We start from the raw sequence: 24,916 nt of genomic DNA, 5'->3' as shown, positions 1-24,916 counted from the left end.
TCTCAGCACTGTATTTGTGCTTTATCCTGATTTTCTTTTTTCTATTACAGGAAGCATTTTCTGACAAATCAGCATCACAAAAGAAGAGTATTTACTGTAAACTGCTGTCATTATGGTCCTCTTGCAGCAGCAGGAATAATGACCTTTGAAAGCGTAGACATGAAATCTGGGTTAAAATAGGCTTAAAGCAGGCTGCACCTTATAAGAAAATTATTCAGAAATTGAAAATGATGAGCTTTAGTTGTCCTTTTGTTTACAATGCAACACAGTGAAGTTTTCTATATAATGCCCAGTAGTTAAATTCTTTTTTTTACCTTTCAATCCCTATGTCTGCTCACACACTAGTTTTATATCAAGCATTGTACATGTTCAGTGGAATAAATTTATTAATAAAGTTAAACTGAATAGTTTAAAGCAGCACAGACTGGTTCAGACTAGTAAATATCACTGTTGTGTTTGTAGTTTACTGATCTCCTCTTGCAGGATTAAGACTGTTTTTATTTTACACTAATGAAGCTTCTCACTCTCCCTCCTTCAGAACGCCCTGTCTGAGGAGCTGTCGAACATGAAGAAACTCCAGGATGATCTCTTAGCAAACAAGGTGACTGCACCTCTTAACTACAGCTTCACACTCAGCTGAAGCTGCATGCTCCTTTTTCTCACCAACTCTTGTCTGCTCTCCGCTCCCAGGACCAACTGATAGCGGAGCTGGAACGGCTTCAGCTGGAGTTAGATCAGCTGAGAGCCAGACCCGGGGGCTCCTATTCCAGGTGGGAGCCATTTACACATCAGCACCACCAAAAAGAGCGAAACTAACAACCATTATTCTCCGGCCTCGCCCGACTGTGACGATGCCAGCGTCGTGTCTGTTATCTTGTCAGACATTGTAGATAAATCACTCTGCGCAGGAGGTGTTTAATGTCAGCGCTCAGAGGGGATAAAACAGTGTTGATATGTAAACACATTCATTCACTGGTTGCACAAACACACAAACATGATCCAACACTTCTAATTCTCACGTTCTCCCTTGCATGTCTTGACGTCTTCTGTTATAGCCTTGTGCTGACCTGTTAACAGCAACATGATGCACTTTTACACATTATATAAAGTAAAATTTCTAGTTTTTTATTCATATATCATGTTCTTTTTATTGTTTTAAAGTAGATGTAGTATATTCAATTTTTCCACTATAAATTAGAAATACACTTTTGACATTTCAGCATTTCTACTGCACCTTATTCATGTTTATTTTCAATCCCTCACCTTGTTTGCTTTGTGCTTTTCTTTGTTCTACCGCCTCACTGTAGTAGCTGCCCTTTATTCCCCTTGCAGGGATAATTACCGTTTTTTATCTTTTCTTTCCATCTCTCCAGTCGCTCTCTGCCAGGCAGCGCTCTGGAGCTGAGGTATTCCCACGGGGGCGGGTCCCTCCCAGCAGGTTCCACCACTCACCTGGATCCCTTCGGTAACGCCTCCACCGGGGGCGTGGTCAGGCGAAGCCACCGGGCCCGTTGGAGCTCTGCCCGAGAGGACTCCACCAAGGTGAGAGTCATTTGCATCCATCTGCAGTGTAAACACAGAGTAGAGCAGAGTGAAGGGAAATGAGAACTACAGAGACCATCATCCTTTGCGCTCAGCTCGCTCCCTCTTCAAATCTACAGTGAAGCTGGCAGATGGTGTTGGAGGCGAGGGAGAACAGAGAGACGAAGCCTTTGAAACTGTGGATGCTCCAGCGTCATTTAGATCTGACGCGTGGAAGCGTTTCAGTTTCCTCGCGTCACCAAATGAGAGAGAGGAGAAGGAGACAGATAAACAAAAAACAATATGCAGACACGTCGGGGAATACGAGAGACTATTTCATCGTTCAATAAACACTGTTTTTTTCAAGTCTTTATTTACCTTTTTTAAAAAATATCATAATAAATACTGTATCATGGACTTGATACTGAGGTATTATCGTATCGTGAGATCACAAAGTGCACTTAAGGCTGATGAGAACGTCGTTAGTTTTGTAGATATTTGGTCCTAAACTAAAGCAGTGGCCAAATTAAATTTCTGACCTGATGATGGCGCTAGAGGAAAAGTCAGAGGATAACCAAAGTTGTTGCAGTTCATCCTGAGGGGGACATGAATGTGTGAACCAAATTTCGTGGCAATCCAATCCAGTAGACACTAAATGTAAATATGGTGGATCCAGGAGGATTCATCCTCTGGGGACCATGAATTCTTGGATAAAAATGTGCATCCAGATTTTTTAGTCTGGGCCAAAGTGGTGGAATTTATGGCTTTGTGTTTGCAGTACCCAGACTGGGAGAGCGGGGGCCTGCTGGGGACCGGGTTCGAGCCGGGCATGGACGTGGGCTGCTCCGACGACGAGGACGACGGGGAGCCTCGGTTTGGCTCCGAGCTGCTGTCGCCCAGCGGACAGACGGACGTGCAGACCCTGGCCATCATGCTGCAGGAACAGCTGGAGGCCATCAATAAGGAGATCAAGTAAGTGAGAGCTGGCTACAGCTTCATATTTGACGTACAGGCTTGAGAGTGGTATCGATCTTCTCATCTAATGTCACTGTATCATCCTGTCACTCCTCTTTTTTTCTCCCCCCTTCCTCATCCAAACCCAGACTGATCCAGGAGGAGAAGGAGAACACAGAGTTGCGGGCCGAGGAGATTGAGAGCCGGGTCAGCGTGGCTTTGGACAGCCCGCCCATCCCTCCGACCTCCCTGGGGAGAGACGGCACAGGACGGGGTTTCATCCCCTCGTCCATCACGTCCTCCACCCTGGCCTCCCCCTCTCCCCCCAGCTCTGGACACTCCACCCCTCGCCTGCCTCACTCCCCGGCCCGCGAGACCGACAGACAGGTACCGCCAGAGTGCAGAGATCCACTTCTATTCCCGTCTGTGTTAACCTTTTTTTTTATCTTGTCTTGGTATCAGCCTCCCTGTTTATGCAAACAGCTCCTCCAGACAGTGAGTCATGTAAATAAAGCATAAGTAAATCATGCAGACAGGGTCGGAGAAGTTCAGTTATTCTTCAGCAGCGCGTTAGATTGGCCAAGACTGATTGAAGAAACTTGTAGAGTGGTGAGACGATCAGTGCCAGACACACAGTTTTTCTAAAGTGGGCGGATGAATTACAAAAGATGGCGCAATGAACAAAAAACCCATGCTGTCAGTGGTTATTGTGAAAGTGATAATGTTGATGCGCAAAGGAGTGTTTGAGTTATGAAGCAGGATACAAGCCACAAGAAACAACTTGAGACAGTAATAGTGTTGTAAAAGAGTTCAGTAGCAACAGTAGCAGGAAACCTCACTGGCCTCCACCACTGTTTTAATTGGAGAGGTGAAGTCAGTTATTTCTGCTGTAACAGGTTGGTTGTTAGATGAGATTGATGGTGTATAAAATGGCAGAAGATAGTGAAACATGTTTAAGCCTTTATTAAATGTCTTGTTTGGTCTGATCAACAGTCAAAAACCAAATGATTTTATGTTTTTTGCTGCAGCAGTTTTCTGTCAGTCGTCAGTCATTTTGAAGCTACACTGACTCCCTGAACACCTGCTGTTGCTCTGTGTAACTGTGTAGGTGATAGTCAGCAGCTTAAACTGCTGGAATCAGACCCAGAGAGTTCAGAGTGATGCTGAACTGTGGATCAGTTAAAAAGACTAAGAAGTCATTTAAAAACCAGCGTTCATCTCTGATATCCAGCCAGGAAACTGAGGGAAATATCAAGACTTAGAAACAGAGTTAAATACTTTTACTGGGTTTTTGACTGTTCAGACTGAAAAAAAAGAATTCAGGTGACGATTCAAGTATGATTATTTTTTTCATCCCTTTTTTACTTCTAATGTTCCAGAACAACAAAGATGATGATCGGTCCCTCGCTCTTCTCGACTCTACGCCTCCTCCCACTCCTCGTGCGCTGCGATTGGACAGGATGACCCTCACCCACCCGGGCGCGATGCTCGACGACCCCCGGGAGTTTCGCAGGTAAAGGCGGCAGCAGCGTTTTCTTTACAAATGAAAGCGGTGCCGATATATGAAATGTAGTGCTTCTTAATGCGTCCTGAGCTTTTCCCTTGTGTGATTTCCTTTGTCTCCCCCTCAGTCTCTCGGCAGATGGCAGCAGCTCCAACAGCAGCCAAGATTCTCTCCACAAGTCCAGCAAGAAGAAAAGCATCAAGTCTTCCATCGGTCGGCTTTTTGGAAAGAAGGAGAAAGGGAGGATGGGCCAGCCGGGACGGGATGGATCTGCTTCTCTTGGTAAACAGATGGAGGATAACACTGGCTGTATATGAGTAATCCACACTGTCAGTATTTTCATCATTCGTTCTTGTGACCTTTGACCTTTCCTGTGACCAGCATCTACACCCTCTGAGGACCTGGCCTCCTGGAGACCCGATGGGGATGAACAAGACTGGGACTCTGGGTCCTGCAGATAAAGATCGCCGCAGCAAGAAGAAGTCAGTGTCGGGACATGACGTCTGCCTGTTTTCATTTTGATCCTAATTAATATTTCATCCTTTTCTCTAGACGATTACCAAAATAAGAGTCTTGTAATGCTTCCCCTTCTAACAGGCACGAGCTGCTGGAGGAAGCCTGTCGCCAAGGACTTCCCTTTGCATCCTGGGACGGACCGACTGTTGTATCTTGGTTGGAGGTACTGTGCAGTCGCAAAAAGGAATCACTAAGGGATGAGAGAAAATCTGGACCCCTTATAACACTGTTTTTCCTCCTCTGCCTCCGGACAGCTGTGGGTGGGGATGCCGGCCTGGTACGTCGCAGCCTGTCGCGCGAACGTGAAGAGCGGCGCCATCATGGCCAACCTGTCGGACACCGAGATCCAGAGGGAGATCGGCATCAGTAACCCGCTGCACCGCCTCAAACTGCGGCTGGCCATCCAGGAGATGGTGTCCCTCACCAGCCCGTCCGCCCCGGCCAGCACTCGATCTGTGAGACTAACACATTCATTCACTTTAGGGAAGAAAAAGAAGGTTTTATAGCTGCAAATATGTTTTTACGGCATAAAAATCCCCGTCTAGACAGCTTCTCCTACAGGATTATACGTACAGAAGCCTCTTATAGGAGCATGTTAAGACTTTAAACACCCTCATATGTTGAAAATGCATTCATCAGGTGCAGTATTCTCAGTCATTTTGCTGAGAACACACATTCATATTCAGCGGTGTGAGGTACATGTTGAACCAGTTACAAGATTAGTTGAAATGTTAATGATCCCTGGTGGGAAGTTCAGAGCCGAAACCAGAGACAGGATACAAAAATAAAATCTAAAATTGAATTAAAAGTGTTCTATATCAAAGACGGTGGAAAATAAAAAGCAGATTGTGTGAAAAGGAACAGAGGAGAGAAAATAACAGGTGATAAAGCAGAAAACAGATGGAGAATGTAAAATACAGACCAACATGAAATGTATCCTGCGTGGGATAAATGTCAGAAATAATAAAGATATCAGTACGTGAGGATTGTAGTTAAACTGCACAGACACTGATAAAAGTTCCACTTGTTTTTGCCTGGAAAAACTTGGCTAAATTTTCCCAAACTTTTTCTTCCCACACAGCGACAAAGATAAACCAGATGTTTAAAACTATAGTAAAAGTGCTGCACACACATACATTTGTGCTGCAGTCACGAATAACTAAAACCCATCTCTTCCTCTCTGACTGTTGTTTGTTTATTTATTTATTTATTTATTATTTTTTGGAGTTGTGGAACAAATGCCAGATTTTTGGTTTTGGCTCGGCTCCTCCGATTTCCTCGCTTGGCTTCCTATTTATTTACAGCAGGAATAACGTTAATGAGATGAAATGTTGAAAACGATCAGTTGCACAATTCTGCTCGACAGATTTAACAGATTTATCAGTTCACATAAACCGGTCGAACCTCTTGTTCATCGAAATCACCATGGCGATGAGAAAGCAGTCTGCTGTTTTGGTTGGCCAACATCTTGTGATGTGGCTTTTTTTTTGGCTCAGATGTACGAGTGTTGACTCAGTGTTTCAGGCAGGCAAAGGCAATATGTGCTGTTTTTTATCTCACGGTCTCCCTCTCTCCTGCTGTTCACAGTCGACCAGTAACGTTTGGATGACCCACGCTGAGATGGAGTCCCTGAACGCCGCCACCAAGCCTCCGGTTAGTCCCCCCCGGCCGTCCCGTCTCCGTCTGACAAAACCCTCCTTTATGTTTTTCATGATTGCTTTTGAATTATTTTAAACGTCTCGTCCGGTTTGAATCATGTTGACGAGTCTCTCCCCTCCCTCCTCCTCCTCCTCCTCCTCCTCTCTCTACATCTCTCTTTTTGTACTTCTCTCTCTCTCGTCTCTTTATATATTTATATATATCTGTCTTTCTGTGGGCCCAGGCCATAGTGTTGAGCATCTTCTTCTCTCCCTCTGGTTGCTGTTTCAGTGTGAACTGCTTCCAACTAATTACCCGTTCACTAACACACTGTTCCTCCCTTTTTGTCCTCTTTTCCTGCTGCTGCTGCTGCTGCTCCCTCCTCCTCCTCCTCCTCTGCTTCTCCTCCATCCGTCCACCCTGCTGTTGACCCCACGCTCCTCCCTTTCCCTCGCCACCTCCACATCACTCTCTTTCTCTGGCTCTCTCTCTCTCTGTCTCTCCTCCTCTCTTCTCTCGGCACTCCAGGAGCTGAAAGAGTTCAGCTGGGATCAGGTAAGGATCAACTTGCACCTCCTCGAAAAGTCAAAATTAACACAAACGCGTATTTGTCAGTAATTTTTATCTCTAGTGAGACTAGCCGCGGTGAGTCACAAGCTGCTGACTTGCACCACCGTCAGATACGAAGCCAAGCGTGAATCAGCGTTGATCATCTGCGGTTGTCCCCTCCAGATCCTGGCCTACGGCGATATGAATCATGAGTGGGTGGGCAACGACTGGCTGCCCAGCCTGGGCCTGCCGCAGTATCGCAGCTACTTCATGGAGTCCCTGGTGGATGCCCGCATGTTGGACCACCTGACCAAGAAGGAGCTAAGAGGACAGCTCAAAATGGTGGACAGCTTCCACAGGTAGAGCTCGGCTTGTGTGTGCGTGCCCGCTCTCGTTTTTCGCAGCCCTAACTCACTCGACTCATACTCCTTTGTCACGTCTCATGTTTTCGCTCTTTGAGAGCTCTTGTTGTTGTGACACTCTCACTGCTCAGGTGTGTGTCTCCAGGCCCTCTTTAAGTTCCCCTTTTTAAAAGAGTTAAGAGGTCAGGGGCCTGGGATTGTGTTAATGCCTTCTGAGTACAGGTGAGAGTGGAAACGACGCCCTCAGTTAACCCGACTGAACCGCTCACCCTCTGGCTCTTTGACCTCTCCCAGGGTCAGTTTGCATTACGGCATCATGTGCCTGAAGCGGCTGAATTACGATCGCAAAGAGCTGGAAAGGAGGCGAGAGGAGAGCGCCCACCAGAACAAAGGTGAGCTCCTCCTTTTTTTTTTTCCCCCCTCTGCCATTATCTCATCATTCATGCCACAGGTGTGGGATGGTATTGTACCTTTCTCCGACCCTGTCCACCCAACTAATTCTTCTATTCATGCTGAGTTATAGTCTCATTCAAAGCATACCTCAGTCATTACTATAGAAACCTCTGCACCTAAATCCAGGTCAATTATGTACATAAATAACCCATAATTTTCCTTAGTATTATTTCACATGAATAAGGCCATGCACACACACGTACCCTGCTCATATGGACCTAACATGCAGCGGTAAATCATCATATAATGAGCAATAAAACATGAAATGGACTTTATTTACACTCTGACCTAAATCAAATAACCAGCACAGACTTCTTTCTCTTCACAGAGACCATTAAAGCTTCCTGTTTCCTGAGCTAATGGTCGTGTATCTGATTGTTTCTGTGCCCTGCGACTAAAAGGCACAAATGTGTTCTTGATTTAGGTTGGTAGCAAACATCAAGACCAAATCCTTCCTCATAAATCAGGAACAGTTTGCACTGAGCAGCATCAATATTACACTGTCGCCTGTTTTGAAAAATGAAAAATAAAACAAAATCAAGATTCTACCTCACTGCTCCAGGAGGTGTCCCGTTTAACCAGCTTTCTAGTGAAGAGACTCATCTTACATTAATGTCTGATGTTTAGAGGTTACATCCCATATCATTGAAACTCACGCCAGCTTATGAACATCGACCCGAGACGTCGTCGTCCGCCATGTTTGTCCAGACTAGTTGTTGGTGGTGAATCTGTTAGTGTGTGGTGTGGCTGTGTCAGACTGCTGCCTCTCCTCTTAGATGAAGAAGGAGCTCAGTGGTCGCCATTTTGACTACTGTGGATTATTTTCTCAGACAGTGCTGACTGGCAATTTTCAATTACCTGAAACAGAAACACCACAAAAGTTATTAACTCCAGACTTAACTGCAGAGTTGAAGTGCATGTGCACGTGTTTAACTCCTCCTCTTTTCCTACCTTAGGCCATGACCTTACGTAACTTTTACTACGATCTCGTAAAACGTGTGTTGAAATGGCTTTCGCCCTTTGATTCACACCAGCAAACCATAAAATTCATTTACCTTCTTTCATCAGCTTTAATATATAAAATAGACCGATTTTTTTTTAATCCCATAAACTTAATAAACAGACGTTTCCTTTGATTCCTCTCACATTTCTCTGAGATGTTTGGACCACCCCTCGGATACTGCCCCCCTCCCTCCTACTTAGAAGTGATTATAAACCACAACTTTCTAGTGTAATTTAGCTGGATAATGATTACATAAATGTCAACACGCTCAGTCATTAAACAAAACCCAAATCTCTCACTCCTCCACCGCTGCGCCCGGGGGATACACATGTTGCACATTTACAGTCAGATCATCTTGGCTCGTTTCCTCACTGAAGAATTTCCCAAGTGAGGAAATTTGTGAGGTTTGGGTTTGCTCGACCTGCAGAGTCCAGGTCCAGATAATAAATCAGGAAGAGCAGGGATATTTTAGTATTTCTCATTGATAGATAATCCTTTCAGAGGAGCATGAGCATACCAGTATGTTTCATCCAGCCTGAACGTCAGGAAGTTACCCCGAGCCTCCCCTTCACCTTCTCCCTTTCCTCCCAGATGTGATGGTGTGGTCCAACGAGCGCGTGATGTGCTGGGTGCAGACCATCGGCCTGAAGGAGTACGCCGACAACCTCCGTGAGAGCGGCGTCCACGGGGCTCTGCTGGCTTTAGACGACACCTTCGACTACACCGACCTGGCCCTGCTGCTGCAGATCCCCAATCAGAACACACAGGTAGCTCACGGGTTGTCGAAAGGTCGCTGACGTAAATCATCTGCGCCACAGTAAGGATAGACGAGTGGTTTTTTAAGTGCTGAAAGTTTCCTCCAGACATGTTTTTTATCAGCACTGCTAAAGCCAACACTGTAGAGACACAGGAAGAGCAGAGGAGCGGGTATGGCATGCAACAAAGCTGGAATCAAACCAGACACGTTGTTGTTATGTGGTTTGTGCCCTAACCAAAGACGATGGAGGCGCCTGCTCCAGACAGTCCAACTGAAATTAAACTGCCACAGCACACATATCTTCTCTGACTCTTTTGAGAACAAATTCAAAACCAAAAGGGAGAAATATATATTTTAAATAATATACATTAAACAGAATACTGCTCTGGTAGATGGAGGCTTTAGCTGGATACAAATACATCTTGAATCTTGCAGCTGCAACACACCACAGAGTCCTTTCTTCCTCCTCATCCTCATCATTAAAGTTAAAAACATGAACACACGTCTGCTCGTTTGAGAAGTCAGGAGAACATGGCCGCTCACAGAGCCTTTATACTTACTCTTTCAGAGCACAGACAACTTAAAAACAAATCGTCTCCACCTGACGAACGCCTCAGTTGTTATCATTAGATTTTAATGCAAACACCTCAGAATGTTTTTAAAAAGCTGTTCAAACTTAACTATTAGTGAAAAAGAAATTTCCAGTTGAAACTTCAGACTTGGAACTTGGAAATTCTGACTTCTAAGTGCAACTGGAACGCACCATCATCTCTGCTGCACCTAAACATAACCTGCACCTTCATCCTTACCTTGACAGGCGCTTTAAAAAACACCATTCTTACTCTACTGGAGGGAAACAGTTCCTCTGAACGAGGAACAGACTTCGATCACATGACCACAGCCTGTCAGCTGCTGTCAATCAAACACAGAAAAACATGAACGTTTCTAATATTTTCCATATTAGAGATCGTTCTGTGTAGTAAAGCAAAACCATGAACAGTGACCAAATGTGATTTCAGTTAGACACAAACAAAAACACTCTGCTCTCAATCATAACTTGTGCCTGACATGTGACGTCTTCTCTCATCATTCCTCATTGAGAAATCCAGAATCCATGAATATGCAATTTATTTTTAGCTTCAGAAGTTTAACTGCTGCACACAAGATGTCTCCTACTTCATTATAAAGTCCATTCTTTCAAACTCTAGTCTTAATGTCACTAAATCCTGCTTGAGCATAAATATCTTTAGGGAAACTTTCTCTCTTCAGCAGACGAATGTGAAAACAGACCATAAAGAAAACATCCAAGTGAAGAAACAATAAGCAAAATATTTTTGAGTTGATGTTCTAATACACAACTTAAAACCTGCAGAACAAAGACTTTACAACCCTTTAATTTAATTTAATTCTTTTTATTAGCGTTTTATTTTTATGATATTTACAGTAATGGAGTCTTTAGAGAGATTGGCTTTTGTCAGGCAAAGGTCTTTATTATATTGACGATAATAAATGGCTGATATCAGCAGTTTTTGTTTGAAACCAATGAGCCTGAAATGAGACTTGGTATGATACGTGTCCAAAATCATTAAAAGTAAAAGTCTGGGCGGCGTAGGGTTTAAGGCACCAACCGTGAATCACAACGTCCCTGATCCAAGTCCAGGATCTTTGTTGCATTTCTCTCTCTCTCTCTCCGTCATTTCCTGTCACCTCTCCGCAACGAGCTTGAACATGCACGATGAACTGAACAAATTCCTGCGTCGACGACTCGTCATCTGCAAACTAGTCTCGAGTCTCCTCTCTCCCGCAGGCCAGACAGCTCCTGGAGCAAGAGTACAACTCCCTCATCTCCATGGGAACCGAGAGACGACCCGATGAGGTCGGCATGCTAATCATCCTTCAAGAAAATTTAACACTGATTTTGACAGATTTAAGTCGAGCAGCCATCTTTGTCTCACACGCTTTCTCCCTCTGACAGGATGGAACGAAGACGTTCACACGCTCGCCCTCCTGGAGGAAGATGTTTAGGGAGAAAGACCTACGGGGCGTGACCTCTGACTCTGCCGAGACCCTGCCTGCTAACTTCCGTGCCTCAGCCATCTCCACGCCCTCCGTTACCCTGAGAAAGGTTCAGAGTGATGGTGAGTGTGACCCCCCGTGACCTCTGACTGCTTCGCTCTCATGTTCGCGTTTTTCTTGCGGCTGCCGCCGAGGCACCAGAGGCACAACTCGATTTAGACGACGTGTGAAAAAGTATAGCGTTACTCACAGGAAGAGCACGACAGGAATCAGGGGGTAAAAGGTTCCTGTCGTAGCGAGGTTACAGTTCAAACTCTGATCAGGTGCAACCATCCGGCAGATCTGAGAATAAATGAGCCGTGTGTTTACATCTTGATTTCTTGGAAATGAGCCTTGAATAGAAACATTTATCTTCAGCCACCATACAGTGCGCGTTATATAAGCCGCTCTGCAAATGCAAAAGAAAAAAAAACAAAAGAAAACCAAGAGTCACATGCGCGGCGGAGGGAGCGTTTGGTTGCTTTCGTGCTACTCTACCATTAGTTTGGCAGTGGAATTTTCTGTTTCCTTTAGCAAAGGAACTGGCAATAACAAGGAACAGACGCTTCAAAGTGCAGAGGAAGACTATTATCCTTCATTCCTCCTTCTTAATAAGAATGTCTGTGGAAGGTCAGCGCTGTTTAAGACGCTGCAGTTACGATAATGACCCCTTTTTTTCTTTTTTTTTTCCCAACGCAGCCAACTCTGGTGCCCGGGGTGAATCTGCCTCAGTGAGGACGTACTCCTGTTGAAGGGGCTGAGGTGAGAACCGTCCACTGCTTTAATTAAAACTGTCCTGTGTGGATTTAAAAAAAAAAAAAAAAAAATCAGCTTCTCTAAAGCTGCTGAGACGACTCGCACATGTGCTGAGCACATTTTCCTTGAGCCTTGTTGTTTTATGCATTTGTTTGTTGTAGTGGATTGGTCTGAGCCTGGGATTTTAGTAGTTCCCCTAAGGTCTTTATAAGTGGTGGGTTTGGTCGGTGGGGATTTAGGCAGAGTTGAATTAAGGCCACGGAAGCAGTGACGTGGGAATAATGCTGTTTCTCTCCTCAGGGCGCTGACTGGATTGGGACTAGAGGACCCTCTCGCTCATCCACGGAGAAAGAAGCAATTAATATAACCATTTAACTTAAAAATAAATCTATCGGTCTGACCATTCTGCAATAACAGAAGCAAAAGGAATAAAGGGGGAAAATGACATGAAGAATGTATGAATGTATTTTCCGACCAGACGGGGGTGGAGGGAGCTGGAGGAAGGTCGAACGGGGGGATCAGCTGTTTTCTCTCTCAGTCTCTCTCTTCCTGTCGTTCTGTCTTTGCTCTTCCTCTCTCAGCGAGACTAAAGGACAACGGCGGTGTTGGTTAGGTTTGTACCCCACTCCTCCCCCCCGACCCTCCCCCCGTCTGTCTTTCATTCCTGTCGGTGTCTGCACACAGTCAGCAGAGTTGGCGATATCAGGGCTTATTTTTCCTACCTTTAGAGGAAACCACTCGCTGCCATTTCTTCTCTTTACAGTACAAAAACAACTAAACATGTCGCCTTACAACTTCTGCTCAGCAGCAGGTGTTTTTATCGAGAGTCGGGGCAGGAGTTGAACCTCACCGTAAAGTTTTTGGATTTTAAAACCAAGAGGGGGGGATGTTTTAAACTGCTCTAAACAACACCGGAGTTCTCCTTTCTACTCACGAGGTGGCTGGTGTCTAGTGTCGGCTATTGTGGCTCTATTGTCGGCTTCTATGGTCCCATCAGGGGCGTCGGAGTGTCCCCAATTGAGTCGGAGCGGTGTAGTAAATTCAGACCACCATTTAGCTCCGACCACATCAGAGGTAGGGGGTTAGGGGAGGTGGGGGGGGGACCCTCTTCAAGCTTTTGTCTATTGGCACCTTGAAAACCGATAGGCTGAGTAATTTCTTTTGAAGGGAGCCCATTATAGAGATCAAAGGCACAGAGGTGGATGGGACAGGGTGGAGCGAGGCCACGGAGGGATTGTGGTCAGTCCAATCCATAAAGTCGTGTCGGGGCCAGGCTCTAGAAAAGGCGTTCTTTACGAGGAGTTCGTTTTAACTTGGCTTTGTCGATGTTAAAGGAGCCCTGCTCGGAGACAGAACTGTTGTCTGTGGCTCTGGACGTTATAAAGTTTGGAAAAATTAGTCGCAGCGCTGTCGTCTGCACTGTCCTGCCTTGAGGAGCTTGAGACTTGGCGTGGGGTTAGAAATCGGCGTGCATTTAGGTGTGGGTGAGTTAGTTTAATGAAAGACTTTCAACCTGCATCGTGGGAAATGTAGGATCCAGTGTGTCATGAGTTTGACCCACACTAGGAACTAAAAAGTCAGAATATCTCTGCTTCTGCTGCCTCAGTTTTGACGATTCTATCTCTTGTGAGACGCAGATTTCTCAAGCTTAATAATGTAATGTTTATCATATTCTAATGTTTTATAGATAAAGATAAAAAGCTACTGTGTTTTGTGAAGCCAAATTGTGAAAAATCCAATTGAAACATTTGGTAAACATTTGTAACTGGAGACTTGGTGACTCAGTAGATGATTTTCTCACTTTTCAGCCACGTCAGCCACCTGTGTTTGGGGGATTATTCCACCACTTTGGTCCGGTCTGAAATACCTCAACAACTACTGTGTGGATTTCATGTCATTCATGGTCACCTGAGGATGATTTGTAATACCTTTGGTGATCCTCTGATTTTATATCTAGCACCATCATCAGGTTAAATCTTCAGATTAGACTGAATATTTTGTTTTTTTGTGCAGTTAGTGTGACGATAATCCCTCCTGGTTGGAGTTTAAAATGTTAATAAGTTAGAAACAAAGTTATTCTGGAGGAGAATGTAAACAAGTAAAATTGGTTTTTCACAACATGGCAACCCAAAAAGTAGCTTGTTCCCAGCCTATAAAACATGAAAAATATGTATTAACTTACAAAATCCCTTTGTAAAGTAGAAAGTGGTGCTTAAGTTTTAATTATATTAAGAAGCCAGACTCGGACTCGAATTCCTCACTAGCCCTCCATGATCGTTGTGTGGTTTATGACCTGTAATCATCAGCTCAGGGTCTTGGGTAATCCTGATGATGGGAGAGGCGACAGAGAGACAAAACAGCGACTCAGAGGGAGGAAAGAAAACAAAACAAAAAAAAAAAACAGGATGGACAGAAGCTGGTCATTTTACCGCACACACAAGCCATAATAACAGAAATCAAGAGCTCTCTGGGGGTGGGGGAGGAGGAAGGGGGGAAGAATCAGGGTGGGGGAGATCAGAGAGAGGCAGGAAGAGAGGGGCGAGCCCGAGGAAGCCCAGGAAACAAAACCTTTAGCCTCTGTGTTTACGATGCATGTCAAACAAACGACAATGACCTAAAAACATTTTTTTGGTGGTGAAGATGATATGAGGTGTCGTTAAAAAAAATATATATCTGTATGATAAACCTACAGGGGTGGGAGCCTGGGGATCAATTTGTAAAATGTGTGTATTTTTTTCAGTTGTATTTTTTATTTTTTACGATAACTATTTATTTTCTTTAGGTATGTATTGGATAAATGTATGTACATGTTCTGTTCCTTCTTGGCTTCATTTGAACTAGTTTTAAAAGTAAATATGAAACATTGAAAATGGTCATTCAAATATGCTACTGTATGTGTACATTTTGAGAACAAATTGTGCAATGATTTAACAGATTTCCATGATTAAAGTGATAGTAATACAAATTGAAAAATATCATCTGGAAAATAAACAATAATGATGATGATGATAATGAAAATGGTGATGTAAAAGAAGAAAAAAATAAAGCGATCCAGGTGGATCTGCTGATCATCAAACTTTCTTCATTTTTACTGTTGATTTGATTTGTTCTTTCTCTTTCTGCAGGAAGTCGACTGTGTGCAGAGTAACTAAAAACGCCCTCTCAAGTACTGTTCCTAAGTACAATACAGTAATATTTCTACTTAAAGTATTTCCATTTTATGGTATATTATGCACCACTTCCTTTATGATATACTGCACTTTAACTCCACTACAGCTACTGATTTTTCACACAAAACATGCAGTAATTTGACTTGTAATTAAATATTTTTAAACTGCAGCAATGCAACTTTTACTTAAGTAACACATCTGAATACGTCTTCCACCCTAGCTGTGTGTTTTATGTAGCTGTAGTTTGATTCCTCCAGGCAGATTACAGCACTAAAATACATTAAATTTAAGTTTTCTTTTGAAGATTTCAGCTCTGCATTTGCACATATACATCAAGTTAAGATAATGAGTACAAAGATCCTTTATTACCACGTTTGGCAGGCAAATTGAACAAACCAGCAGATGGTAAAATTAGATGGTTTTACATTAATGAACCACATTTAACAAGCTCCACAGACAGGAGACGTATGAATCCTGCCTCAAAAACTGTCAGATCACCAGCCTGAGGGGGGAAATCGTGCTAAAATGTGCCCACGCTGTAATTATCGGACTCTAAAAACAACCGTTCAACAACATTCATGGTTAATCCATATGGGAACAGTGTGGAGCAGTAAAATGGAGCCTCAGTAGGTGGCGCTCCTTCCTCTCACAACCCGAGTGGACCAGAGGCTGGAATTATCATCAGACACTTCTTCTATAAATACACACAGATATACATAGCTTCATACATAAAGGTATACTGGTGTCATATTGTACACATATATAAAGGAATATATTAATATCAAAGACATACACATGCTTACATACTAATCAAAAATAACTTAGATTATGAAAGATAAATCATACAAAAAAACAGTACTTTTTAAAGTAAAATCTCTATAAATGAAAATTTTCCCTAAGATCTAGTATTGAGGTCTTCTTGTTTTTTTCAAAAGTCTTTTGAAGCTGTGGTGGATGGAGGGATCGGAAAAGAGAGAAAAACTGCGGATTAAGGCAGGAATAACTTCCATCACTTTAAGGAAACCCAGTGAGCGAAAGTGCACACAGAGGGATGTCACCGCTGCTCTGCTCTGTGTCACTTTCTACTTCTTGCCATCTCCCCCCTCCTCCCTATCCCTCCCTCCCTCCCTCTCTCTTTCTTTCAGCCTCTACCGTTCCTCGTCAAGACCTCCCTCGCCAGTGCCTGATTGGTTCTGGACAGCAGCACACAGACGCAGGATGAGTCGATGCGGATCCACCTCCACCCGGTTCGGTTGTTTGCATCTTTGGTGAGCGCTCGTACGTACGACTGCTTGGCTTTACACTCGCTCAACCACTGTTTTTTATCCACACCTAAGCAGCCGGCCCCGGCTACACCCATCCCCGGGGATTTCGGGGCCGCGCCAGCTCCCCTCGACCTGCTGGCGGTGCTCTGCTGCTCCGCCTGGCGACAACGAGTCTCGTAGAAGTACTGTTTGAGTGGTCCTGTCTGGGTTTGGATTTCCTGCAAGATGGTGACCTGACGACCATGAGAGTCGATGGCGGTCTTCTTGTCGGTGACCCAAACGCTTTCCGACTCGCACACCGACTTCTCCCCTCGCCGCCTGTCTATCAAAGTGCGAGCGTTTATCCCTTTTAACGGGACGGACGACCTCGCCGGCGGTGACTCTGGGAGAATCGGCCCAACTCAGAGTCATGCTCCTGTCGATCGCCCGGTCCCCGTGACCCTCGATGTGTCCGTCCATGTCCTCCTGCTCTTCTCCGTCCCCATTCTCCTCCAGCATACCGGTCTCCAGCATGAGCAGGAGAGGCGGGTGCTCTGGAGGAGACAGGGACGGCGAGAACAGGACTCGTGGATGCGCATCCAGAAACATCTCATCTCCTTCTAGGATGCTGTCCACCCCCGTCCCCATACCCAGCCCTGCCTCTAGGGTCAAGCTCTCCTCAGCTGGACCTCTCCCATCTCCCAGTGTCCGCCAGGTCCCCGTCCTGATTGTTGACGAATCTCTCAGCTGCTCCGAAGAAACAGTCGGTTCTGGTCCTCTTTGACCCTTTAGAGGTGCAGCAGGACTGACAGCGTTGAGGTTTTCCACTGCAGAAACCTGCAACGGTTTATCTGTTGAGTCCTGAAGATCATCCTTCTTGGAAAAGTCCACAAAACTGGAGTAATCTTGCCTGCTGCTGCTGTCAGCTTTGTAGTCCTTTGGTAGAGAATTATCCTTGGAAATATCCTCGGTCCTGAGCGGTCCCGCTTCTGTGGGAACATCCAAACTGACACTGCTTTTGTCATTGCTGCCTGAGTTGCTATTTGATTGGTAGGTTCCTTGATTCTCCACTTTGAACGTGGAGGTCTCTTCATGTACGGAGGATTTCACATAATCCTTACGGTTCTGGAGGTTTTGTCTGTTGGTGGTGGTGTGTTGTTGGCTGAGAGCAGCAGCCACGTCGAAGTCCGTTTGCGAGGCGTTTCCTTGAAAGCCGTAGTCTGCGGGGGGAGCTGCGAGGCGAGCGGCCGGGTCATGTCGTCGGTGCTCTCTGCGGTTGTCGAAGCCAGGCTCTGTCGTCGCGGCGGCAATCCTGGACACGGGGTTGTGAGGGAAGGGCAGGGCCGAGGCAATCACCATGGCAACCAGGGGAAGCCAGTGCATCACTCCCAAGACGTATCAGCTGGTGGTTAAAAGAGTACAAGAAACAGAGGAAGACAGAGACAATGTTATTTTACACAATGCAAACTGTGGCGTGTACAGTTTAAACTAAGCACCTCAATTAAAATGTAAAATGAGAGGTTTTACTGGTGGCCCACAGCTTTATGACCCTGGTGCTTTAACTGCTGAGGTATGGCTTTAAAATCTTGGCAGAACTCGTGGAAAAAGAGGACCGAGTACGGCAAGGTCACCCTTCTGCTTCTTCATGTGGGGGAAGATGAAGTTCAGCTATGAAACGCCGTAGATTCTGCTGTCTGACCTTCAAACGGATACACTGACAACCTGGTATGTATGCAAGTCAGAAACTTTACAGCCAAAAGGAAATGGATTAAAAAGACATCTGCAACCAGAGAGAACAAGCCTTTCCTTTCAGCTTTTCACGGCCTGACTTTTTCTTTTTCTGTTTTGTTTTGTTCTGTTCTTTTTCTACCATCCAATAGATTCTCATTAAATCTGCGGTAATAAAAATAGTTTGCGTTATGTCTACATGTCAAAACACACTTATAACAAGAAAGCATGCCGGCATTGCTGAAGTACACCTCAGGTATTCAACCTGAGATGCACCTGGGCTGTGGGTACATTTGTTTTCCTATGGAAAGGTGGTGCCGGAACATGATATAATACATCTGTTGCCTCGGACTAGAAGAGATTTACTTAGAGAATAATGTGCAACCATTACTATTGTAAATGTCTTGCCTGCCACGACCTGTGTTATCTAAACTTTGTGCAACTTGTAATCACAAAAGGATTAGTGTTAGATTTTATATGGCTAAAATATTAAATGAATACTGTGGAAAGTATTTCTAATAATTCCTAAGTTATGAAAAGACACTGACAGAAGAGTATGTTATTACAAAGTATAAAGTATGTTGCTATTTTATTGAATAGTTGAACAACAGAAGATGAATTAGCAATTATTTTGATACCGTATCGTTAAAGTCAATTTTCAAGTAAAAAATAACATTCTAATACTTCCAGCGTCTCAAATGTGAGCATTTGTTATTTTTCTTTGTCGTACATTATAGAAAACAGGATATATTTTGGATTTCTGGAAAGATTTTTCAAAAGTTTTGTAATATTTTCAGTCAGTGAATGAAAATAATTATTAGTTGCAGTCACAGTATTTTTAGTTATTTCCATTTAAATATGCATATAAAGTTGCAGAAGTTATACCTTAAAACTTCATGACAAAATTAGTGTTATGGGAAATGTAATCATTAATCACTCTTAAATATTTATAACGTAAAGATAAAAATCCTTTCACTGAATTATTCTACAGTATGTTAAACAGTGATACATTGAAAAGTCATTATAGTAACTGTTAGAAAAATCAAATAAAACACTCCCTCGTGTGAGCCAAATGTAAACATTTCCTGACATGCAAAAGACTTTTCAGGTGCGTTAGTTGGTCATGTCTGACAATGTTTGAATGAAGCAAATATTGTGAGTCAAAGCAGAGATGATTCATTTGTGTTTCAGAGAGAGGTTCACCTGTGACTAACCGGAAAAATATTCCAGTCACCCATCCGTGCAGCGTGTACAGTGAGATGGTATTCAGCTAGCACCTCTTCAACAGAGGTGAGCGTCAGTTATTTGTTTGAGAGCAGGGAGGAGGTCACTTGGAAAGAGTTAAAATAGGTGGAATGATGAGAATGTCAGTGATGCAGCTTTTTACTGGCGAGGCTCCTTCAAGGTTTCCTCAGGCAGCAAAGAGGGTAGGAAAAAAAAGAGAAACTGTGAAGGAGTGGATGTCAGGGACTGTTTGTTTGTTTGCTTGTGGCGTGTTTGTCTGCACGGGTGTGTGAAAGCGACTGAGTGAATGTTTCATCAGTGGCCATCATGGTGTGTGTTGACTGAACATGTGAGTGTGTGACAAAACAAAATCCTTTCAATGACAGGACTTGTACTCGGCAGGGGCCACACCCTGGACACAATGCAGTCACCAAGGAACGAGGTTTTTGGTTGTCACATCACTCATGCAGTCACCTCGGGCACTCAAAGTGCCTGCTTGTCATTGCTGACGATAAATCACATCAAAGTCTGTTGCGCTTCCTGTTTGCTTGGGCTACTGATCTACACACTGGGTCTGCCAAATAAACGCAGGTGTTTTGTGTGATGAGAGCAGATTAAAACGGTAAAACCTGGCTGTTAACACACCCCTTTTAAACGTGGAGCGGCCTGCCAACTGCAATTACAGCTGAAAACAAAGTGTGCAGCAGTCTGGTGAGACTAGAGGACAGGAGAGGATCATTTGTCCTCCTGTAAAAAAAAAAAAAAAAAAAACGACAACATACGTCGTTTTTGCAGCTGCTATTACGACCCACAGTTACGTCTTCTTGTTACGCTACATTTAGTGACAATAGTGTGACATCTATTAAGTAGATGTAGTAGTGTAAATAGCAATAAAGTCCGCGGTAGAAGGAGGTTTGGGTGGATGGCTGACTTGAGTTTGATTCCCGTTTTAACAATTGTAATTAGCGATTTTAGCCAAAACCACGATCTTTTTCTAAACCTAACCGAATAGCTTTGATGTCTAAACCTAACCGAAGAGAGGCCGTTCCATGACGTTAACCACCTGTTTATTACTGTTACCACGGCGACGACACGTTCCAATGGCTGACACGCTCTCGCGAGTCGTATCTGAGGGGCGGGAACGGTCGTTTAGGTCGGAGGACTTGATGAAGCGAGAAACGAGCGAACTGTGGGGAGAAGAGGTGGTACGGGGTGAATATCCAGGATAAATCTGGAGGATTTGTAGTAGGTGAGTGTGCGTGCTGTTGTAGGAGAGTTATATGCTTCTTAAGGGCTTTGTTGGGAGCCACTCAAGACGCCACACAGAAGGCAGGCGAGCAGACTCTCTAAGTGGTTCCTTTGTAAAACAGCAGCAGCAGCAGCACTTCATCACCATGCTCCATTTGCTACAATGACACGCATCATTTCAGCTCCCTGCAAGGCTTAGACGAGGACCACGACGTTCTTCCGCCCTCTGGACAAGACCCAAGCACTCTGAATCCCTTACCCCTCTCACCCTACCCACACAGAAAAAAAAATCCCATGCAGTCTCTCTAAAACTTGAGGTTTAAATAAATAAATAAAACCCCACGCAACATGTTAATCTTAATCTCAGCTGCATGGAAGAGGAAAGAGGAATACCTAGAAACCACAGGACAGGGCCTGTACAAACACCTCATCAAGCAAAAATCCATGAATAAACAGACTAAACTGTGACATTAACTGTACGGCCTCTGCTCCCTGTATCGTTTAACGCTTTGGACTTCACATGAATTAAACAGCTCAGAGCTCAGATCTTGGTGACAGATTCACCTAGACCACAGTGGCTCTATGGGATGTTATGAAACACAGTAATAAGAAACCTGAGGATGCAACTTGTTTCAACGCTTCTTCTAAACTAAAACAAAAACACCAACATTCCCAAAGGATATCCAGGAACATTTTTAAGTGGCATCTTAAAACGGATCCTTTTCACTTTGCTTTCAACTCGTTTTTTGTTTTTTTTTTTTTACATGTAATGTTTCCCTTGCTCTGTCTCTTATTATTGTTTCTGTTTATCATTTTATTTATTCCTGACTGTCCTTGTTTCCACTTTCCTGTGGCACTTCTTTTCTTGGTTAATTGATTAATCATTTTGTCTATAAAACATCAGAAAAAAATTACCCATTGCAATTTTCCATAGTCCAGGGGGATGTTATCAGATGTCTTGCAAATAAATTACATTTCTAATCATGTAAAACCAGAGAAAGCAGGAAATTCTCACACTTGAGGCTTGAACCAGAGAAAATGTAGATTTTTTATGCCTGAGAAATTAACTGTCTGTTATGTTCTTGTTAATTGATTTAGCAGTTAAACAACTAATTGTTGGAGCTCTGGGAATTAATTTTTCTTTATTACTACACTGCTTTAAATAAGCGTAAGAGTCAAACCATCTTGTTGACGTGCAGCTACTACAGAGGCTTTGCTCTGTAACACAACAGACAAACAATAGAGGAAAGTGTTTCTTGAGTGAGTCTGGCACCTGGCAAATTGGTCTGACTTCTGCTTTGAACCACAGGGGTTTAATCCAGGAGAGACAGCGTGAGCCAAGGAGGAATTATGGCACCGAGGGGGCCTCGGGCAGCGAGATCCTCCCCAGGAAACAAACTCCATAAAGCAGCTCCACACCTGGCAGCAGCTACTGTGCTATTAGCCTGTTAACAAAGTAATCCCTCGCCTCTTGTGTGGCTAATGTCAAGACACATCCATCTGACAGAATGCATCTGTGTTAGTGTTAGTGCCGGGGCCCCCGTCCCGTCCCGTCCCGTCCTAATCCTCCCTCTTTGAAGTGCTGTAACTTAAAGAGTGACAGGGGGTGGGAGATGCCTGGAGGCCAGATGATTGGAGGAAGTTTTCCTAAAAACAGTTGCAGATTTTATGACAAGTTCGGTCTGACTGAGCTGTCAGGAAAGACATCTGAGTGTGACCATCAGAGACGGTTGCAACAGGAGTGGCTGGGACACCGTGTGACATGGAAAACACATGCACAGGTAAATGTTTGCCTCCCCCCTCTCTCTCTTCTTTCTGTAAGGGTAAAGTAAAAGCCTTGGCCTCACATTTACAGTGCCCTGCTGTCCCACTGTGCAAACAGCCCATTAATTCCAGGTCTGTGATCGTTTCATTCCACGCTCAGCCTGCAGGATCCAGCCCCCCCTCCTCTGTAACCTTGGCTCAGTATCACTGACATTTCTCTCAAATCACTTGGTTTGTCGTCTTCTTCTCTCACCCACGAGCTGACAGTGAACACCTCTGACATGCACTGGTGTGAAAAATAACAGCCTGACCTGATATCTTTATCTTTTAAAAGCTGAGAGTGTGAGGAAACTCTCTGCAAGAGAAATGTGACTCAGAAGTTGTAGGAGCCGTGATACTAAATGAAATTCCTCTGTGGTGATGCAGAAAGTGAAATTACATTTCTTGGTGGTTAATTCACTTGCACTTGCACTAAAAAATACCTCCCACTGAGCCTATCCAGCCCCTGATCTGTCTACAATATCGAATTAAGACATCAGCTGCAGGTATGTCTTAAAACACAACCTGTGTGATCTACCTGCGGGTTTAGATTGTGACTCGGCAGCTCTCACCTCACCTGACTGGCTGCCAACGAAAACAAAATGAGAAACGGGCTTACCATTGCAGGACTGCCAAGGAAAATAAAAATGTGCAGTGCCGAGCTGTTGGGATTACGACTGGCGTGTTTTAAAATACCTTGATCTTCTGCAATGTTGCCGAATGGAGTTGAAAAATTGTATTTTAGTATATTAAACCCATAAAAAAGTAAACTGCATGTCAGTAAAGTTTGCAAGTATAAATGTAAGTAAATAAGTGGAATAAGTGATAAAAAAAGCAGGTAGATCTATTTTTAAAAATGCTACATAATGAAATTAATTAACTTTTAAGCAGAAAATAACAATAAAATATTCATAAACAGACTAATTAAGTGTTAGTTACTCACATTATGTAACTGCTAATCTATTTAACCGACTAAATAATTCCATAACTTGATAAATATATACATATATTAATTAATAAATGCTAATAAAACCGGATACTGTGTGGTTTAAGGCCTACATGTCTGATTTAAAGCCATACCGTTTAGGTGAGATCCGGACCCTGCGTCCTTCCAGCTGACACCACATTGATTATAGAGTCCTGTCGCCAGTTGCTCAACTGGTTTAAAAAAATAAACTCAAATAACACTTTCGCACGGCGACCGCAAAACTAATCACAAACATTTCTTTCTTCTTTTAATAGTCCGTGACATGGCATATGCAGCCCGAAAATCCGACGAGGAAAAGAAAGCAGAAGAAGAAAAAAAAGTAAGTAAGTTAAATAAACCAGAAAACTCCTGGGAGCGCTCCCACTGTGACAAAACAAGACAGTGTTTTTTTTAAAAGCCCCAAAAAGGTATTAAAAATGAAAATATGTGTTAAAATGTAGATATTCCATGGGCTGGTGCTCCTCCAAGGCGGACTGAGGGAAAGGTAACCCGGTTCAAATATGCGAGCGAAGAAGTGGAGAGGTGAAGAAGTTGGGCCAAATGTTTTAAGATCTGAACTCCGCCTGAAACGCGTTAAAGTCGGACAAAAAAGTTTAGTTAGCACGGGTTAGAAACGCGACTTCTGCTCCCGGCTTTCAAAATAAGACCCGATTCGACGTCAATCGCGATGGAACGTTCGCCTAGCGGGCGGTGCTTTTATTTCCAAAGGGAAGAGCGGCTACTTCCGGCGTAGTTCCGTGTTAGCATCGGTTAGCTTGACGGGCTAATGACTCCGGTTTCTCCTGGGAAGCGCAAAGACAAGAAGTTTTTTTCTTCCTCAGGAGGTTAGTATATTGAAAAGAAACCTTCAACACTGCACCAACGTGAAAGCAGATGTATTTAAGAGCCATTTCCTAAAGAGATTAATTTAATATGACACAGTTATCCAGAGATTAGCGCGCAAAATTAGCCAAAAAGTCACATTTCCTTGCTAGCTTGATTTGATACATTAAGCTGTGAGGCTTTGATTTTACATGTGCGTGACTGTCTTTAGTTTTTTTCTTTCTTTTTTTACCTTTACCTACCCCCCCTGTTTTTTGTTTTTTTCTCATCCCCGCCCCACACTTCACAAGAAACCAATTCGACGAATTACCAGCAATGTGTGGTTGACACCGCTCCAAGTAATGTGAGTTCATCCTGTGTTTGGTAACGGTGCAAATTATTACAAACAAGCTGCAGTGAGGCTGGGGCTCTAGGTCCTCGTCCCTGCAAGTGCAAGACTGCAACACAACCCCGTTTGGCTCAATCAAACAGGAGGATGTAACCTGATGTTTTAATGCCAAATCCGAGTCTGCTTTCAGATTGCTTCCTGTTTGCTTGTGCCAGATATTTTTGGTGTGTGCTCACTTTCTGACTATTTGGCAGGTACGTGTTTTTTGCTCAAGGGCCCTGTGACAGGATCAT

General features: G+C 43.9%; 2 protein-coding genes across 2 annotated transcripts in view; one reads left to right on the top strand and one right to left on the bottom strand.

Moving 5' to 3' along the window:
* ppfia3 (PTPRF interacting protein alpha 3) overlaps positions 1 to 15,144 on the top strand; it is a 28,049-nt gene extending 12,905 nt beyond the window's left edge. Inside the window, 20 exon segments of the mRNA XM_018672161.2 lie at positions 539 to 601; positions 691 to 770; positions 1,374 to 1,542; positions 2,300 to 2,493; positions 2,625 to 2,862; positions 3,855 to 3,988; positions 4,107 to 4,261; positions 4,361 to 4,389; positions 4,391 to 4,461; positions 4,577 to 4,658; positions 4,750 to 4,950; positions 6,083 to 6,148; positions 6,662 to 6,688; positions 6,866 to 7,041; positions 7,339 to 7,436; positions 9,092 to 9,267; positions 11,065 to 11,133; positions 11,233 to 11,395; positions 12,012 to 12,074; positions 12,369 to 15,144. Coding sequence (XP_018527677.1) covers positions 539 to 601; positions 691 to 770; positions 1,374 to 1,542; positions 2,300 to 2,493; positions 2,625 to 2,862; positions 3,855 to 3,988; positions 4,107 to 4,261; positions 4,361 to 4,389; positions 4,391 to 4,461; positions 4,577 to 4,658; positions 4,750 to 4,950; positions 6,083 to 6,148; positions 6,662 to 6,688; positions 6,866 to 7,041; positions 7,339 to 7,436; positions 9,092 to 9,267; positions 11,065 to 11,133; positions 11,233 to 11,395; positions 12,012 to 12,064 — 2,244 coding nt within the window. The 3' untranslated portion in view covers positions 12,065 to 12,074; positions 12,369 to 15,144.
* Positions 15,145 to 15,584: 440 nt separating this feature from the next.
* On the bottom strand, positions 15,585 to 24,090 carry LOC108880590 (uncharacterized). Its single transcript, XM_018672162.2, is given in 3 exon segments — positions 15,585 to 16,832; positions 16,834 to 17,884; positions 23,566 to 24,090. Coding segments are annotated over 2 exon segments (1,485 nt in total). The 5' UTR covers positions 17,866 to 17,884; positions 23,566 to 24,090; the 3' UTR covers positions 15,585 to 16,379.
* Positions 24,091 to 24,916: the final 826 nt, after the last annotated feature.

This window comes from Lates calcarifer, linkage group LG11 (genome assembly GCF_001640805.2).
Source record: "Lates calcarifer isolate ASB-BC8 linkage group LG11, TLL_Latcal_v3, whole genome shotgun sequence".
Classification (NCBI taxonomy): Eukaryota; Metazoa; Chordata; class Actinopteri; family Centropomidae; genus Lates; species Lates calcarifer.
Note: the sequence above shows the minus strand (reverse complement) of the source record. Positions and strands in the feature narration are given on the sequence as shown.